The sequence below is a fragment of the Wickerhamomyces anomalus genome (assembly GCF_001661255.1).
Source record: "Wickerhamomyces anomalus NRRL Y-366-8 unplaced genomic scaffold WICANscaffold_1, whole genome shotgun sequence".
Taxonomy (NCBI): Eukaryota; Fungi; Ascomycota; class Saccharomycetes; order Phaffomycetales; family Wickerhamomycetaceae; genus Hansenula; species Hansenula anomala.
The window spans coordinates 3,111,884-3,131,659 of NW_017567110.1; the positions used below are offsets into that span (position 1 = coordinate 3,111,884).

General features: G+C 33.9%; 6 protein-coding genes across 6 annotated transcripts; 3 read left to right on the forward strand and 3 right to left on the reverse strand.

The window, feature by feature from the left end:
- Nucleotides 1–105: 105 nt before the first annotated feature.
- On the reverse strand, nucleotides 106–3,801 carry TCB1 (tricalbin; the record flags this gene model as incomplete). Its single annotated transcript, XM_019184070.1, has 3 exons — nucleotides 106–3,618; nucleotides 3,677–3,727; nucleotides 3,790–3,801. 3 exons carry the CDS (start codon nucleotides 3,799–3,801, stop codon nucleotides 106–108), a joined length of 3,576 nt encoding a protein of 1,191 aa, XP_019042151.1.
- A 488-nt stretch (nucleotides 3,802–4,289) lies between these two features.
- Nucleotides 4,290–8,726, reverse strand: TOP2 (DNA topoisomerase 2; the record flags this gene model as incomplete). Its single annotated transcript, XM_019185450.1, has 2 exons — nucleotides 4,290–4,763; nucleotides 4,941–8,726. 2 exons carry the CDS (start codon nucleotides 8,724–8,726, stop codon nucleotides 4,290–4,292), a joined length of 4,260 nt encoding a protein of 1,419 aa, XP_019042152.1.
- Nucleotides 8,727–12,372: 3,646 nt separating this feature from the next.
- WICANDRAFT_82845 (uncharacterized protein) lies at nucleotides 12,373–12,534 on the forward strand (the record flags this gene model as incomplete). The annotated part of the gene is made up of 1 exon (XM_019185451.1): nucleotides 12,373–12,534. One exon carries the CDS (start codon nucleotides 12,373–12,375, stop codon nucleotides 12,532–12,534), a length of 162 nt encoding a protein of 53 aa, XP_019042153.1.
- Nucleotides 12,535–13,219: 685 nt separating this feature from the next.
- On the forward strand, nucleotides 13,220–16,252 carry WICANDRAFT_77106 (uncharacterized protein; the record flags this gene model as incomplete). Its single annotated transcript, XM_019184502.1, has 1 exon — nucleotides 13,220–16,252. The coding sequence occupies one exon, from the start codon at nucleotides 13,220–13,222 to the stop codon at nucleotides 16,250–16,252; it is 3,033 nt and encodes a 1,010-aa protein (XP_019042154.1).
- A 386-nt stretch (nucleotides 16,253–16,638) lies between these two features.
- On the forward strand, nucleotides 16,639–17,579 carry IMP4 (snoRNA-binding rRNA-processing protein IMP4; the record flags this gene model as incomplete). Its single annotated transcript, XM_019184503.1, has 2 exons — nucleotides 16,639–16,650; nucleotides 16,716–17,579. The coding sequence occupies 2 exons, from the start codon at nucleotides 16,639–16,641 to the stop codon at nucleotides 17,577–17,579; spliced, it is 876 nt and encodes a 291-aa protein (XP_019042155.1).
- Nucleotides 17,580–17,894: 315 nt separating this feature from the next.
- WICANDRAFT_89190 (uncharacterized protein) lies at nucleotides 17,895–19,642 on the reverse strand. The gene has a single exon (XM_019186177.1). It carries the CDS (start codon nucleotides 19,317–19,319, stop codon nucleotides 17,913–17,915), a length of 1,407 nt encoding a protein of 468 aa, XP_019042156.1. The 5' UTR covers nucleotides 19,320–19,642; the 3' UTR covers nucleotides 17,895–17,912.
- Between the last annotated feature and the right edge of the window lie 134 nt (nucleotides 19,643–19,776).

Genomic DNA, 19,776 nt, shown 5'->3' on the forward strand with positions numbered 1-19,776 from the left:
AACAATTACAGTACAAATGTGTATACAAAAATGAAAGAAACAAATGAAAGGTTATCACAAACATATTTCTTATTTTTTGAAAAAATGTTATTTTTAATTTGTCCCTTATTCCTCTTCTTCAACTTTATCTTTGCTCTTACCACCACCAAAGATACCTTTTTTAACTTTACCAACAACGCCGACACCACCTCCAATGACAGTTTTACCAGCACCAAGACCAGCACCAAGACCTGTACCAACAGCTTTCAAACCAGATTCACCGATGTTTGAACTCTGCTTATTGACCTTAACGATATAACTTGGTCTGAATGAAGTTTTAACATGAACAACACCACCATCTTCACCTTTTGGACCGACGACTGGAATATCGTATGTTGATGGATTGATTGGATCAATTTCAGCTAATTCAAATTTAGCATCACCCAGTTTATCATCCTGACCGGCACCAAAATCCCAATCAGCAACTCTGAATGTAATAACGGTATTAACTCTGTTGGTAATTTCAAGACTTGTCTTTTCATTCCATGTTGGATCTAATGTCTTTTTGATTGTTTTAGTCTTGTAGAATGAATCTTCTTCATCATTGATATAAGCTCTAATGAATGGATCAGATTTACCATTTGAATCTGCACTTAACAAGTTATTGGCACTTATGATGTCCAAATCCAGATGACCAGAGTTAGTGATCAAATCAGCTGGTGGTAATCTACTAACTTCAACTGGAATCCATTGTGTTTGAATTAACAATCTGTTTGTACCCATACCAGTTAAAGTCAATGTTTGTGGTTGATGGTAAGAATTTTTCAATAATGATAGAGCTGGCAAGGAAGATTCTGCAATTGATTCTTCTTCTCTGTTATTTTTTGGATCCTTAACTAATCTGAAAGTAACATTAGACCATTCCAACTCTTTAACTAAAGCATCACCAGAAAATGGATTAGTAACATTTTTACTTTTAATTTCTGGTCCAACATTATCTGGATGTCCATGACCATCAAAGAAAACTTGTAAATAACTGTTGATTGAACTGTATTCACCAGATAAGACAGTGTAAACAAAGACACCAGTGTTGTGAGTGAGTAATTCTGGTAGTGATAATTGGACTTTATTGGTTTCATCAAAATCATCTTCACCTTCAACCTTTTCCTTTTCACCTTCTTTCTTGGTGTCTTTCTTGTTATCTTTCTTGTTATCTTTCTTGTTATCTTTCTTACCAGATTTGGCGTCTTCTTCAGCCTTCTTAGCTGCTTCAGCTTCCTTTTTAGATTTTTCTTCTTGTTCTTCTTGGATATCACCTAATGTTTTAACAGGAACAGTTGGATAGAAAGATAAAGCATAAGTGACAATACCCTTAGGACCCTTCTTATGAACAAGACGGCCAGTTCTTAGTTCTTTATCGACATATTCAACATATTTGTCTTCATCGTTCTTTTCAATAATATTGCTGGTTTTAACATTGAAAGCACCTAAAGTACGATCATTTTGACGTTTTTCAGCATCCATAACTTCAATGGTTAATCTTTGATTTGGAGAAGTAACCGGAATGTACAGAGCTTCATTCCAAACTGGATCCAAATTATTTGGAATGAAATCAGTTCTTGCTCTAACAACACCATTGACCAAAACTCTGGCATATGGATCACTCTTACCAACTTTCTCCAAGTTACGTAATCCTTCTGCTTTATTCAATAACACTCTTACAACACCAATTGGCTCAGTGTAACCACCAGCACCTGGCGCATCTTTCAAAGCAACAGATCTGTAAACAGTTGAAATCTTGAATTCACCTTCACCTTTGGTGAATGGAACCCATTCGTTACCTATTTCAGTTCTATCAATCAAGCTGTTCAATGTTTGGACACTGGCAGCCAAAAGCTTACCCTTTGGATCTTTAACAAGAACTTTAATTTTTGCTTTACGACGATCCGTGATGATTGATTCAAATGGAATTGAGAATTTTGGATTGTCATTATTTTTAGTAACACCAGTTTTTTGAACAAGCTCATTATTGAAGTAAAATTCAGTGTAACAAGATAATTTACCGTCACTTTGAACATTTCTAATTTCGGTGAATTCAATTTTGGTTAAACCAGTATTCAAATCTGGTGGTGGTTCAGTTGATCCATCTGGTAGTTTTTCTTCTTCCAATGTTGGGAAGAATTCATAATCATATAATAATTCACCGACTGGTTTGGAATTTCTCAAAAATTGACCGACTTCATTCTTTGCAATTTTTTTATCAGAAACATCATTCAAATCTATTTGCAAAGATCCAATATTCTTATCTTTTCTATCATCATTGTAGTCGTAAGCAGTAACAATCAAAGGTTCGGTAAAACTTCCAACTAAAACATAAACAGTTTCGTTCCAAGTTGGAGTAAAAGTATCCAAAATGGTTTTGGTTTTAGCCAAAACTTCTTTGCCATAAAAGTTGAACGTCAAGTAAGGATCAACAGTGTTACCCAAAACACGATCAGCAGCTCTCAAACCTTTAGCGGATTTAGCTTTAATACTCAAAACACCAATAGAAGTGTTACTACCTGATAACAATTGTGGCACATTCAATTGGAATGAAAATGGTCTGAAAACCATAGGACCGACAAACTTCTTGATCATTTCATTAATAAATGGGTAAAGACCTGGAATAGAGAGGACTTCCCAATTGAAAACAGATTCACCAAGTAACTTACTAATGAAATCAAATTCAGGTGGTTCCATCATTGAAACATTAACAGTCTCGACATGTGGAAATTTGGTTGTCATTCTTAATCTAACTCTCGCCCAAGCTTTAAAAGCAACATTTTCAACGACAACTGGGATTGTGACACCAAAAACATTAGCTTTCAAAACAACTCTTTGATTCACATAGTTCTTCAATTGCTTAGCACTTGAATCAGCAGTAGCATGAGGAGTGAATGAAAATGACCAATCCATAACAACAACATCATCTTTTGGGATGTTTAAAGTTTTGACAAAATCAATTCTTGGTGGTTTAATACCTGCAGTGAACTGGTCAATCCAGATGGCTTTAACAAAAGGTGGGATAGCTTCATTTGTAGCAAGAATTGGGTTAACTTGTTCTGTAACAATTTGAGAAATTGAAGGTTCCAAGTAAATCCAATATTTGTCCAAGAAAGTGTTCAACCAATCCATGGTTTCATAGTCATTTTCAATGTGCTTGATTGTAAATTCTCTTTGAAGTTGATCTCTAACAACTGATCTATATTTTTTGATAGAAGCTCTATAATAAACAGATGCAGCTAAAGTAACAAAGAAAACTGGAGCAATAGAGAAATTGAACCAACCAATAATGAAGGACAATAACCCAGCACCAATTAGCAAACCAACACTATGATACCAATCACCGTAAAGAGCATCTGGTAAATAACTATCCAGTAAAGTTGGCGTAGCCAAATCCATCAACTCATCATCTTGAGTTAAAGCATCTTTTTCTTCCCATTCACCAATTTGTTTCCAACCAACTGAGGTTGCTGGAACAGGCTCTCTTTTTTCCTTCTCAGCAAGCGCTTCAGCTTCCTTCAATTTTTCAGCGTCTATTGATTGACTTGATTCTGGATCATGACTTAGGTCGGTAGCTTTTTTAATAACATCATCTTGCTAAAAGAATGTGTTGTCAGTATTGGTTCAATTGAGCAAAAATATCAAGTTCACTTACACCTGCGACAGGCTCAGTTGTTCGATCCGATGGTAGCACAGGATCTTTAACCTATTCCCCAGAAAAGTCAGTATTAATCCCCATTGATCATTATGAAGCATTTAATAACATACAGCAGTTGCCATTGTGGCTGATTATTAACGTTTCGGGCTCTTTCAAGGTCAATTGAGCAGTAATAACAACAATAAAAGAGGTTTCCCAAGCTATAAACAGAGTGAAATAGTTTTGATAGCTGCTAATTTCAGCTTCAGCCTGTTCGGCCACGCACTACCGCAGGGTAATAGGCTAAGATTGCGCCTACAACGCCAAATTTAGTGTAAATTGGGCTCTTTTTCTTTGGTTGAAAGCATAACTATACAATCTGAATACGATTGAGATATAATTCTAGTTTAAATGAATATTCGTACTATTGTTTGAACACTTTTGGTGTCTCCTGTCACGAAGGTCTTTTCAAAATTGCTTTAGCAAAAATTCAAAACTCAGGTACGAAATTACGTAACAGACACGACTTGTTTGGCAGATCACTTGAGCCTTACCTACAAATAGTTTTCCATAACAGCCATTATTTCACTCTAATATACACAGACAACCTGTAATAAAATAAAAAGAGAAATTACCCACTGAAACTTTCATCACTCTCATCATCAATAACAATACTTTCACTGTTATCCAAAGTTTCATCAAAACTCTCCTCATCAGATTCAACCACTTTATAACTTTTCTTAGCACCACGAGTTGATCTCTTCTTTGGTGCAACTGAAACTTCTTCCTCTTCTTCGGAAACAGGATCAATCATACTGATATCTTCTTCAGAATCCGATTCTATTTTTTTAGTGGCTCTCTTCTTTGGAGCTGGTTTTGAGACAGTCTTATTGATGACTTTTTTAGCAGCAGCTTTCTTTGGTGCCTTTTTGACTGGTTCTTCATCACTTTCATCATCAATTTCAATGATATCTTCAGTGCTTGATGATTTACTAGTATCTTTCTTATCAAATGCACTAGTAGCAGTACCAAATTTACCAATAAATCCATCCATATCAGCAGACAGTTCATCAGCATCTAAATCAAAGACATCTTTATCAGACTTCTTTTTGATTGGTGAGCCGAAAATTGTATTACCACGACCGAAAACAGATTTGAATTCTGGTTCTGGTGATTCTTTCTTAGCAAGTGTACTGAAAGCCAACTTGGATTGTTTTTGAGCACCTTTAGTTGATGCTGTGGATTTAGTGGTTTTGGTCTTGGTGGTTGTTGAAGTTTCAACTGGTGGAACACTTGACGAAGCTGTGCTAGATTCCTCTTTGATTTCTTCAACTTTTGGTGTAGTTTCCTTCTTGACTCTGGTCTTTGGTGCAACATAATCAGGAATTGGAATCAATTCACCTTTTCTGTTATCAAGCTTAGGATCATCCTTCTTTTTCTTCTTGTTCTTTGGACCAGAACTCCAGTCATCATCATCAGCTGCAGCTCTCTTACGGCCTTTACCTTTCTTTGGAGCAATTAAAGTAGTTCTCTTGATGTGATCATCTTTCAAAAATTGTTTCCATGAGGCCAAGAAATCATCTAAATCATTGTTCCATAAATCTTTAGCAGTCAATTTCAACAATTCAGTTAATTCATCTTCCTTATTAGCTTGTTGCTGTAATAATTTTTCATATCTTTCACGAGTCAAAGACCAAATTGGCAAACCTAAAAGATAGTCATAACTTGAAAAGACATTTTCTCTAACATGAACAGCAGTTGAAGCATCAGGGTCAACTTCAGCATCTTGATCTTCATCAGCAACAATTTCATCATGAGTAATATCTTCTGGATCCTTTTTGATGAAAATTGGATTACCCTTTTTATCGAATTTTGGAAAGTTCAACTCTTGTAATTCTTCAATTAAATCAACTCTTTTTCTATTGTTGATGTTCAATTTCTTATCAATAATCAATTTGATGAATCTTGCTTGACTTGATAGCCTTTCTAATTGATTTGACAGCTCTTTTGCTAAATTATCTTTACGACGTTGATAATAATCTAATCTGATGAAATAGAAATCTCTTAAAATTTCATTGACGGTTTCATATTTCTTGATACGACATTGAGTATCAAATAAAACCATATTTGATAAATTGATAACGGCAGATAATTTGAATCTTTCATAAAGACCAATTTCTTTACTTTTTTGCATTTCAGCATCACTTAAAGTAACAATGAATCTAATACCAAGACCATGTTGTTCTTGCATATCTTTGATCCATGGTTTAACTTTATCACTACCTGAAAGACCTAATAATAAATGTTCCTTGATGGATGAAGTCCAAACCTTAACAGGTAACTCAGTAATAGCTAAAGTATTGGCATCTAATTGTTCAATCTTACCAAACACTTTATATTTATCAGGACCTATTTTTTGAATTTGACCTTCCCAACCTTTATACCAAGGATGCATATCCATTAATTCTTCATTATTCATCAATCTTCTCATATTTTCCACCAAATCTTCTGGGTTGAATTGAGGAACATTAGTACTCCAACCAGTACCAATACCTTCTGCACCATTAACTAAAACCATTGGAATAACAGGTAGATACCAAGTTGGTTCAACATTTTCACCATCATCTTGTTCATAAGTATATAATGGATCATCTGAAGGATTGAATATTTTTCTAGTGATTGTGGATAATTCAGTGTAAATATATCTCGCAGCTGAAGCATCTTTACCACCCATATTTCTTGTACCGAAAGAACCATTTGGTTTCAATAGATTGATGTTATTTGAACCAACGAAATCTTGAGCCAACCCAACAATAGTCATGACTAAAGATTGTTCACCATGATGATAACCTGTGTGTTCAGAAATATAACCAGCCAATTGGGCAACTTTAATATCTGATTTCAAGTTACGTTTGAAAGAACCATATAGAATTTTTCTTTGACCTGGTTTAAACCCATCAAGGACTGAAGGGATAGATCTAATATTATCAGCCATTGAAAATAAAATTAATTCCTTGTTGATGAAATCACTGATTGGAATTTCACTCAAATCAACATCCAAATGGGTACCTGGAACGAAATTTCTTAACCATTCTTTACGATTATCTGCTTTTTTCTTTGAAAACGCCAAATCAATTAAACCTTTATCCTCATCTTCCAAGGCATTGAAACTTTTCATATGTCTTTCAAGATCTGAGAAATATTCACGACCTTCTTCTTGAGAAGAAGTACCCAAACCTTTATAATACTTATGAGACCAAGTATATTGATGAGATTCATTTTCAATCCAAGCTTCATATTCTGGCATGTTATAAAATGCTAAAACTTCCTTTCTTGGTTTTGTAATTGTAACTTTAACAATTGGGGTAATGAATTCTAACAAAAATCCTGGGATGTTTAATAACCCAGGGAATGAAGTTTCCAAGAAATTAATAATCAAACCTTTAATATGGGAACCATCAGTATCTTGATCTGTCATGATCATAATACGACCATATCTTAAAGATTTAGTATCTTCATACTTCTTCTTGTGTTGTAAACCCATAATTTGTTTAATAGCTTGAATTTCAGCATTTTTGGTAATTTGATCATTACTTGCATCACGAACATTAAGCATTTTACCTCTTAATGGGAAACAACCATAATAATCTCTACCAACCACTGCAAGACCTGCAACAGCTAATGAAAGGGCAGAATCACCTTCTGTTAAAATTAAAGTACATTTATAACCTTCCTTGGTACCTGCTTTATTGGCATCTTCTAATTTTGGATGATTTGTAATTCTTGATTTTTTTGAACCATCAGTTCTTTTCAAAGCTTTATCAGCATTAGCTTGTGCAACATCCAAAATTTTGGAGATGAATTCAGTTTTCAAAACAGAATTGATGAAATCATCTGGAACTTTAATATCAGAACCAAATTGTTGTCTTCTTGTACTCATTTGTTCTTTTGTTTGAGATGTAAATGCTGGATTTTCAATTAAACAGTTGATGAATATAAACATATTATTTCTAATTTGAAATGGTTTAACATTTGAATTCTTATGTTTTTTCTTTAAAACTTCACCAATTTTATCAACAATTTGATCAGAAACATAAGAGACATGAGTACCACCAGAAGTTGTAGCAATTGAATTGACAAAAGAAATTTGGTTAAAAGAGGTATCAGAGACACCAAAGGCAATTTCCCAACGACCTTTTGATTTTGGATCATCAATTTTTTTATAAACTAATTGAGGTTTCTTTTGAGCTTCTTCTTCAGTAATTTCACCTTCTGCCAGTCTTTTAGCTTCAAGAGCTTTAACATACATTTCAACATAATTTTTAAAAGATCTAATTTTCAATGTTGTCCCATTTAATGAAACATTGATATCTCTAACGGTACCTGCAATATCATAAACACGACGACGTAAAACACCAAGGGTATCATCATCTAATTTATCCATATGAAATTTAGCTAAATCAGGTTTGAATGAAATTTTGGTATACTCTTGTAATTTTTTCATAGTTTTAATACTTGGTTTACCAGCAATTGACATATTGTTTTTCCAAGTTTGGGTATAAATTTTTTTACTGTTTTTATCAGCAGTTTCCACAGTAAATTCAGTGGAAAAAATGTTACATAGTTTAGCACCAAACCCATTTCTACCACCAACAACTTTTTTTTCATCATCATCATAATTTGATGAAGTTAACAAGTTACCAAAGATTAATTCAGGGATATAAATACCTTCTTTTTCATGCATTTCAATTGGAATACCACGACCATCATTTTTAATTTCAATAATATTTTCTTCAGGATCAATTCTGACTTCAATTTTTTTCATTGATGGATCACGGATTTTATTATCAGCAGCATTAACCAAGATTTCATCAAAGATTTTAAATAAACCGGGAACAATTTTAACATTTTTTTCCTTCATTAATTCAGAAGCTTCATCATAAATCCATAATACAGATTCTTGATGTTCAGTGGAACCGATATAAGTATCTGGTCTTTTCAAGATATGTTCCAATTGGGATAATTTCTGATATTGTTCAGAAGCATTCTTCTTTTTTGGAGTTGGCATTGTATTTGCCTTATTATTCGCGTCACCTAAGGGACTATTAGCCATTTTAACAGAACCAGCAATCGAGAACGCGTTTGATGAGGAAGTATGGAAATCGCGTGTAAAGGGCGGTTGTTGGATATGTGAGTGACTGGGTATCAAGTGGTGGCGGTGGCGATGGTGGTGATGGATCAAGTTCTGGACGTGTCTGTTTGGAATAAACTGATTTGTTTGTTTATATAAAAAAAAAGTTGTTTACTTTTCATGTTTTTGGGAACAGGACACATGATGAGATCAGGGAGGGTAAACGTAAACAATCGCGAAATTCCGCGAATTGTAGCTTTTTTTTTTCTAGAGTTGAAGTTGAGAAGATGGAGCTTTCTATGAGTTCACTGTGTAATGGCAATTGTCAATGAATGATGTGTTGTAATGAATGATGTGTTGACCTAAGCCCTCTCTTATAGAATTCACAGGGCTTCCCCTTGTCTTTATAGCAGAGGTTCACTGTTTTCTACAAAAGCTGAATCGTGTTTTAGATCTGTTTCGAGCCAGAAAAGCGTTTGGCGAAAAATCCCTTCGCGAACGTGTTCTGTGGAGTGGCGCGTACCATGTGGTTTTACTATGTGACACCTCAGATTATGGAGAAGGAAGTTCAATTGGTTCAATTGAGAGCTGGAAGAGGTGTGTTAGTATTGTAGTTGATGCTATGATCAATATGGTTTATCTACCCATCAATGCTTAGCTGGTTTTAGTGTTAATGATGTTTACAATAGCCAGTCTATGTGTCAAGTAAAATCTGTTCTATGACCATACATAATTTAGCAATTGTGAACTGTTGAGACTCAAGAGTACTGCTGTCAATGATCTCTTCTTGCAGAGTAATTCTCCAGACCATATCCACTAGTATAACCTCGATTAAAATAATACGCACCTTTGACGTTTGTTTCATGGACTGTTGCAAGGTTGCCTTTGTGAATGGTGATGATGATCCTGAGCTCGGGGGTAAACGTACATGAAGCATATTCGACCTTGGAAGGTGTCAAACTGAACAACAACAATTACAATGAAGAAAGTGAAAACAAATGTTTGAATAGACTATATAAATCCATACTGCTACTACTACACATATCCCTAATAACAGAATATCCACCAGCTAGTTGCTCGAGCCAGAGTGTAATTGTGGATGTGCCTCTATCCCGAGTCCTATGCGAAGTAGCAACCAAGTATCACAACAACCTTACATAACAGAAATAGCAAATAAATTCAAGCTGACTATTCCCACTGTATGAAATTAGTTGTTCGGTTTTTTTCTATGGTGCTCTCTGTGCGTGCAATTACTGACTGACCTAGCTACGTTTGTCACCAATTGGGAAATCACATCACTTCATGTCCCAGACATATATAAACTTGGATATTTTCCCACTTTCAATTGACCCTTTCTATTTCATCTTTATAACAAGAAATACTCAACAAAATACACAAGATGTCAAACACTAGATACTTTATTGGAGGTGCTGCCATCTTAGGTGCAAGTTACTATGTGTATCAACAAAGATTAGAACAATCAAGAGTCACTGCAATTGAGCAAGATTCTTTGAAAAATAAGATTCCTGGATTTGGTTCAGGTTCTTCATCATTAGATCCAAGAGAAGGCCCTGGTCAACATGCAGGTCGTAAGATTGATGAAGCTGCTTATAATGCTCGTGATAAATTTGATTCTTTGAAATATGATGCTGAAAAAAAATTGGATTCTTCATTTGCTCAAGCGGAAAAGGATAAAGCAAAATTAGCTGGTTGGGCTAATGATAAGATATCTAGTGCTCAAGGTCAATTGGATCAAACCGCTGCTGCTTCAAGAGAAAAAGCTGAAGCTTTTAGAAAAGATTTACATAAGGATGATCCAAAAGGTCTGCACAAATTGGGCCATGATATTAAATCTGATGCTGAATATGCAAAGGAAAAGACTGAATCTTCATTAGGTTCTGCAAAAGATTCGGTATTGGGGTCTTTAACATCTGCAAAGAATTCAATTGTTGGTTCTAAGAATAAAGCTGAAGATGAATTGAATGATTTATCAAGACAAGCTTCAAATAAAGCTGATGAAGCTTCAAATAAGGCATCTTCATGGTTCAGTAGTGCTAAAAAGGAAACTAAAGATTCTTTAGAATCTGCTCAAAAGCAAACTGAAGCCAAATCAAAATCTTTCTTCAATTGGGGTTCAAGTAAAAAAGATGAATCAAAAGAAGCTATAGATGCTGCATATGATGATGCTCAGAAAATTTATGATGATGCACAAAAAAGATTTAAGGAAACAAAATCTTCATGGTTCTCATGGGGTAAAGTTGATGATAAACAAAAGGAATTACATCAAGAGGCTCAAAAACAATTGGATGCTGCTCAAAAAAATTTAGATTCCGCATCTTCAAAATTCAAAAATTGGAAATCTCAAGCTTCTGATAAAATTGATCAATTAAAACCGGATGCTTACAAGGGTCGTGATACTTTAAGTGATAAAGCTAATGAATTTTATACTGGTGAATTGATTAATAGAAGAGAAGGTTCATCATCTGGTGGTGTTGGATTTTATGATTGGTTAAGAGGTGGCTCACCAACTGATGAAGAGAGAATTGCACGTAATGCTAAACAAGGTCTTAGAGGATGGGGTGAATCTGCAGAACAATTTGCTAATGAAAACTATGATGAAATCTCTGGTAAAAAACAAGAGAAAACATGGGGAATCCCAGGTTATTTCAAATCAGGCTCACCAAATGATGATGAAAAAATTGCTCGTGGTGCAAGAAAAGGCCTAAGAGGTTGGGGTGAAAATGCCGAACAATTTGCAAATGATGAAGTTGATGAAGTTCGTGCAAAGAAGGAATCAAAATCTTGGGGAATTCCAGGTTATTTCAAATCAGGTTCTGATAAATCTGAAGAAGAAATTGCAAAGAATGCTCGTGCTGGTTTAAAAGGATGGGGTGAAAATGCTGCACAATTTGCAGATGATGAAGCTGAAGAAGCTGAAAGACAAGCCTCCAAAATTCAAGAACAATATGATGCTAAAGTGAAGGAATGGAATTCATGGGCAAATAAAAAATATGAAGATAATGCAAAAGGTGCACAAGATTATTTCAATGATGCACAAAAATCAGTTGAAGATGCTCGTAAAGATTTAGAATCTGGTGCAAATCATTGGTGGTCTTGGGGTAAAGAGAAAAGTTCACAATTTGAATTAGATGCTAAGAAGAACTTGGAGGATGCTGAAAGAAGATTAGGTGATGCAACTAGTAATTTAAAGAAATGGGGATCTGATACTGCTCAAAATGCAAATTTGAAATTTTGGAGTAGTGCAGATGATGCTATTCATCAAGCTAAATCTGGTTTAAATGCAGCTAATGAAAAAAGTCAAGAAGGTTTGAAAGATGCACAATCTTGGGTTAAAGATCAAAAGAAGTGAATGTCTTTGAACTGTTCTCACATTAACGTTTGATTTTTTGGTATGAATATGTGTTTCTTTTGCCCTTTTTTATTGAAGTGATTGATTTTCTTGATTTGATTACTACTACACTATTGATTAATTTAAGTTTATCCTTTTTTATAGTCAAGTTCTGATTATTGAATTTGATACATATATGAAATATTCTCATGATACTACTATTATAATTCGCATATGATTGTAGTTTATAACGGTTCTCGGTCACGTGATTGGATTTTTTCGCTGCCCTGCTGTGTCCGGCCGTTTGAAGAATTGAATGACCAAACCCGAAAAAATAAAGAGCGTAAATTTAATGTTAACGAGAGCGAAGGGCCAGAAGAAGGAGGATTAAGCTGAGATTGACCAGTGACCAGTGCGATAACGATAGGTTTAAATCACCACTATTGCTACCAGAATCTGCTCTCTGTACTCACTGGAAACCAAAGAGCCATTTATCACCAGCAGCCTTTCCCATCTGATTCTAGGGCACCAGCTACAGTTCATTTATTGCCTCGCGAATCAAATCACCAATAGAGTCAGTTGTTTCGTACTTGAGAGAGCATTGTCCTTGATCACCACAGCTCTGGAAGGAAACAACCTCAACAGCAACAGAACCATCACAATCCAAAGGAAGCAAGACTATCCAACCACCACTTGATCCTTTCTAGTGGCCGACTTCAATCCTCGAGGACTTAAGCTCAAGCACCAGCTCGTTTCGTGGTCATCACCTTCTTCATTCAACTGAAAGAAACTCATCAACTGTTAACCGCTGCTTATTTTGGTTATTCATCTTCAAATATCAACATCAATCACCAAAGCGCCTGTGGAAAATACACTCAAATCTGTTTTGATTCCTGAATCTATTATCTGTTTTTACTCTTTTTGGACCTTGTGTTGATATTTTTGATCCTTTATCAGACATTAATCGAGAAAGTCACCCATAACTACCATTTCACAAAGAAGCTGATGTTTACTCCCTCCAGTTCAATGGCCATATAGCAGAGATAATTACAACAGTTACATTAATAATACCAATCAAACTATGTCAAGTCGATCAAATAGAATCAATAAGGCTCCTCCATTCTTAGAGTTGTCACGAGATACGATACAGAATTTTGATACAAGTGGCTTAGATCTTGAAAATGTTTTATCTGTTTGGACAGGTCTAACCAAATGTTCTGGTTTCATCAAAAGTGGGAAAAGATTAGAAAATATAAGTTGGAGAATTGTTAATAGAAATTTGATCAATCAACAAAATCAACAAATACCGAAAGGTGTTGACAACAACAACAATAATACAACACAGCAAAGAAACAAATTGAATGATGGTGATTTCTTAAGTTTATTATCAATAGTTACAGATCAAAATCTTATAACTCAACCGAGACCTCAGTTGATTAAGAAGAAATCTTCAAACCAAAAAATGGCCAGAAATGCTTCAAGAAATAGTAATAGAAGCGTGGAAAGTTTGGATAAATTGAGGCCTGGTATGATTCCAAGAAAATCTTCATCTTCAAAATCATTAAAGAAATTGAATCAAAGAACAAGAAGATCAAATGTTGATTTACCAAACTTGAACAGAGTTTATAGTAATACTTCAACAACTTCTGATACAAATGAACAACCAGTTCCAATCAAAGTTGAACATGATTCTGATTTATTTGAACAACCAAACCCTAAATATGCTTTTGGTGTACAAGCTCAAAGAAATGATTCAAATGATGATGAAAATAATTCTTCAAGTTCAAATTTTTCAAATGAGAAGCCTCAAGCTCCACCATTAACAAGATCTGATACTTCAACTTCAATAGTCCGTGGATTTTCTCCAAGTCATATATCAGTGGCACAATTGAGTACCAATTCATCACCGGGAAAGCCATCAACTTCAACGAAAAAAGCTGAAAAAACTTCTGCCCCTTCTTTGTTTGATCAATCTAACCTGAAGAACCCTCAGCCAAGAAAAGCAGTACCGAAAAGTTCATTATTCAATCATCCTCAACCACAGCAGCAGCAACCCCATCATAATATTCAACGTATTGATACCCAAACAGGTGTTCCATTAGAGAGAGTTAAATCACCTTTATCCCAGGAAACAACAAATGAAGTATTAAAACCGAAGGAACCTAATAGATCTACTTCATTGTTTCAACAGCCTCAAAAGTCCAAACCTAAAACGGGAACATTATTTGATCATTCTGCATTACAAGAGAATAATAACAATGTTAAGTCATCATTATTTGAACAAGTTGGTATCAGTCCTGAAATTAAAAGACAACCTACTCCACAACAGCATAAAAAGAGAACTAATGTTTTGAATAACTTGGGAATGACAAGCTTAGCTGTTAAAGAACATACACCTCAAAGAAAAGATAAGAATAACATGTTTTTCATTGAAAGTTCACCTTCTCCAACTGATGGTCCAAAGTATATTGATTCACAACAACAGGCTCAATCTCATCATAACCATCATCACCATCACCATCATCATCAACAACAACGCCAAAGATCATCTTCGTCTGAAAAAAAGCGGAACAATAATAATCTGTCAAGCTCTTCAGTCAATGATAACAACAACAATAAGTCTTTATTTTCTGGTAAATCTGAACCTATCCCAAAAGAAATTATATTCTCTTCAGATGATTCACTAAGTGATGAAAGTGATTGGTCTTCTGTTAGTGATTCTGAAGGATCTGATGAATTTGATGAAAATGATTTAACAAAAGAATGGAAACAAGCAAGTTTTAAAAGGGATGAACCTCTTCCAAAACCTCAAATTAAAAGATCTTTATTGTCTGGTTTGTTTTTAAACGAAATGCAACATGAACATCATCATCAGCATCATCACCAAGAGCATTCAAATTCTCAGATACAATCAAGATCTACTTCTGGTGTTACCACTCCACAACCTTGGAAATCAGGCTATCAACATGGTGATCATTCAAGCGCCATTAATCTTGGTGCAAATAATAATGCTACTGGATCTCAAGCTGATTTGGGTACTTCAATTTCTTCATCTAATATTGTGGTGAAACATAGACATAGACCTCAAAGTATCCATGGTGGTAATAATTCAAATGATGCAGCAAGTAATTCCACAACAGAAGATAACGCTAATAATAACAATAATGATGCATTAGAATTATCATCTACAACACCTCATACTGTTATTTCAACTTCAAATATTAATGTTTCTGGTCAAGTTTCAGAACCTCAAGATCATCATGATTCACAAGGTAAATTGAAAGAAAAATTGACTGGAACTCAAGAAGCTCAAAATAATTTACAAACTTCATCTTCATTCACTCAAATGATTTCAAGATCAGCTGTGAATTTAACAAATTATTTTGCTGCTCATAGGAAAAACAGTTTTAGTTCAATTGCAAGTGATCGTACAAGAACTAGATTTAAACATGAATCAAATGCTCCAGCTACTGCATCAACTTTATTACCAACAGCCTTATCTACTCATATGTTTTTACCAAATGCACATCAAAGAAAATCTACAAGATCAAAACTGGCTTCAGTTTTAGAGGCAGAATCAGGAAACACATCATCAAATGAACCTTCTAGAAAAAATTCAGAAGCTGAAGAATCAACTGTTAATACCAAAATTGAATTACCAATGAAGTCACCTACTGTTCCAATAACTACCAAGAAACCATCTCATACTGTGGAAATTGAAGGTTTAACAAATGGTGCCAATGGTACGAATAATCATATTGAGGGTGCAATGGAAACAAGTGCTAATTTCAACATTTCAAGAAAGTTATCACCAAAGACAACAAGAAGACAGATGCTGGCTACTGAATTATCAGATTCGCTAAGAAAGAGTATTTTATGGGATAGGAAAAATGGCGTACCTAATAATCATCATCATCATCATCACCACCACCATCATCATCAGAAACAAAGTAATGATAATAATGAAGGTGAAGAGTCAAAAGAAGAACAATCAGATGTGAAAGAGACCGTTGATGGTTCTAAGCAACCAAAAGTTATCAAATCTACAATTGAAAATTTCAATAATGATGAATGGGATACAGCTGAAACTGACTTTTATACAAGAGGTTGGTAAGACTAATGAATTCAACGAAGTGAAAAGAATAAAAGATATGAATGTTTTATTAATTTTGTTGCTTATGGGTGTTATATTATCATATTCAAGAGGAATTCCGTGCGTGAGAACTTGGTTTTTGTATTAAAGGAAATAATTATTATTGTGTTTTTAAGTATATTGAAAAAGTTTTTTAATGAAGTTTTAGAAGAACTAAAGTGTAGTTTATTATGGATCGGATTTGAATCCAAAATTTGTACTGAGTATCATGTGATTTGTCCTCGGAAAGTGTTTTTTTTTTTTTTTTTCAGAGCACATAGAAAAAAAAAATTTCAAGCGATGAGGCTTGATAAATGGAGTTGATAAAAGATTAATCAATAATTTCAACCAAATAATACACATTAAAGATGTCTGCAAGAGTGAGTATTGAAACCTTTCACTTTACTTATCAAATGAACTCAATATTAACAATTATTAATTCTAGATTAGACAACAAGCCCGTGAAAGAAGGGAATACCTTTATAAAAAAGCACTAGATTTACAACAATCACAACTTCATGAAAAAAGACAACTAATGAAGAGTTATTTAGCTCAAGGTAAAGCATTCCCAAAAGAAATAGCAGATGATGCCAAATTACAAAAAGATTTCCAATATGATCAAAGTATTCAAAATGATGATGATGAAGAAGGTATTGATGATGAATATTCTCAATTTAGTGGTATAATTGATCCAAAATTAATCATAACAACTTCAAGAGATCCTTCATCGAAATTACAACAATTTTGTAAAGAAATCAAATTATTGTTCCCAAATTCAATTAGATTAAACAGAGGTAATTATATTATGCCAAATTTAGTCACAGCATGTCAAAATTCGAATACATCAGATTTAATTGTATTACATGAACATAGAGGTGTACCATCATCTTTAACAATATCACATTTCCCTCATGGTCCAACTGCTATGTTTACATTACACAATGTTGTTTTGAGACATGATCTTTTAAATAGTGGGAATCAAAGTGAAGCTTATCCTCATTTAATTTTTGAAAATTTTACAAGTAAATTAGGTGAAAGAGTTGTAACAATTTTAAAACATTTATTCCCACCAGGTGTTAAGAAAGATAGTCCAAGAGTTATAACTTTTAAAAATGATGGAGATTTCATAAGTGTAAGACAACATTTATATGTGAAAACAAGAGATGGTGTTGAAATTAGTGAAATTGGTCCAAGATTTGAAATGAGATTATATGAGCTAAGATTAGGAACTTTGGAAAATAAAGATGCTGATGTTGAATGGCAATTGAGAAGATTTGTTCGTACTGCAAATAGAAAGGATTACTTGTGATTTTATAGATAATATATATTTGAGCATATAAAAAAGTAATTAATATCCCTATTTGTAGTATAAAAGTCAACCAAAATATTCACCCACAGTATTAAAGATTTGATAAAAAACACCATAAAGAAAACCAATGTTACAAACAATCATAAGTAAAAAGAACAAAAGCTGAAACACCTAAAAGAAGTATAACACCTCATAATAGAAGTATGAAAAAGAGAAAAACATGTAAACCCATCTTCAACACAACAATAATAAAACAAAAAGTTTTGAAACATCATCCATATAAATTAAAACTTATAGACTCAACAACCATGAGACTATTCTTTGATCCTCTATTCAAGCAATAATACTATTACTACTTGATTTTATTTCACCATTGTTTCTTCTTAATTGATCACCAATTGAACTTATAACTAAAGATTCATTATCAGAGGAATTGTAAAAATTATCATCTAAATTTGAATAACGACGACTATTCAAAGATCCTGGAGAATGTAAACTATGTTGAATTGATGATTGATTTGAATAAGTTTTATTCAGTTTTGAACTGACTGAATTTCTTTTAGACTGAGGACGTGAATAACTTTGATGATATTCAGATTCTGAATCTGAAGAATTTGGTGAATCTGGTGTAATTTGAAATTTTTTCTTTGAATGAGAAGATTGTGATGGACGATGATATAAATTAGGATTAAAAGGTGATGAAAATGATGATCTTGGATTAGTATTATTGTTCGTATTTGTTGCTGATAATGAATTTGTCGCAGTCAATGGATTAATTATATTATTTCTTTGTGGAGTTATTGAATTTCCTGCACCAAGATTAGTTGAGACTGAATTTGAACGGGATTGATTTCCTCTAGTATTTACAAATGAAGATGATAATGATTGTGAAATAGATGGTCTTTTAGGGTTTGGGTTTTCATTATTAATCATATCAGCATATGAATAGAAACTTAATGTTGGTGGTCTTTTAACTGAATCTGGATCTCTAAGATTTGCTAATGAACTTGTCTTTGTAATATTTGCTTGAGAATTTGTTCTTGATCTTGATGAAAACGGAGTTGCTGGACCACCATCAGCATCATTATAGTTAGCAAAGGATTTATTACGTCCCAATGCCATATTTAATCCCATCACACTTGAAGGACGTCTTGAATAAACCATGTCAACATTATCTAAATCAGTGGATTCATCAGTCAATATTTTAGTTGTAGCATCAAGACATGGGGAAACAAAATTCTCCACAGAATAATGTGAGGGTAAATTAACAATTGATTGATGATTACAATTCAATTTTGGATTATTTGGATTTTGTTGTTGACCACATCTAGGACAAGTTGTTTGTTGATAAACTTGAGCAGGATCCTCTACTGATCTTTCAAAAATCAGTGAAGATTCAGATGGAGAAGTTGGTGATTGTAAATAAGAACCTGGTTGATCAAAATATGAAGAAGGTGGATAAGATTGGATATTTTCATCATTTTGTTCAAAATCTCTTGAATTTATAGGATCTAAATCTTCTTCATCTTCATTGTAGAATCTATTCTGCTGAGCTTGAGTGTTGATTTTAGGTTTTTCTTGTTTCTCTTCTTGTTGAAGTTTTTGTTGGTTTGAATCATTTGATGATTTTCTTCTTGAGCCGAATTTGAAGATATTTAAGCGATTCCCAGTACTTGGAGAAGATGGGGATGTAGATGTATTGTTTAAATCATTTTCATTTTCTTTAGTGGGAGCCATCATATCTAATTAATATAGTGGCGGATTGTTGATTTGTATTAGTCAAACGGGTATTATAGCGGGCAAAATTAAAATGTCAGAATCCAGGGGTAGCAGTGGGCGGGATAGTAATAGCGTAGTAACAAAGGTGATAAAGTGTTATATTGGCATAAACTGATGTCTGGGGGTTGATCTAGTTGAAAGCAGAGCTTTTATATTTGTATTTGATGTTGTTGTTTGTTGGAGCCCCTTTGGAATGATAGAGTTGAAGATAATGGAAATATCAAGGCTTTGGCTAATTTTGAACAGAGCGGCTATCGAATAGAGTCAATGAGCAGCAGAAGCAGTAGCAGTAGCAGTGGTTGTGGTGATGTTGAAGTTATTCTTTGCCTAGGACTTGCAAACAAACAATCAGAGAAGAATAAGTTTCCAAAAGATTCCTTCTGGTTCAGAATAAAACGAGTTGAGTTGAGCTCAAGCT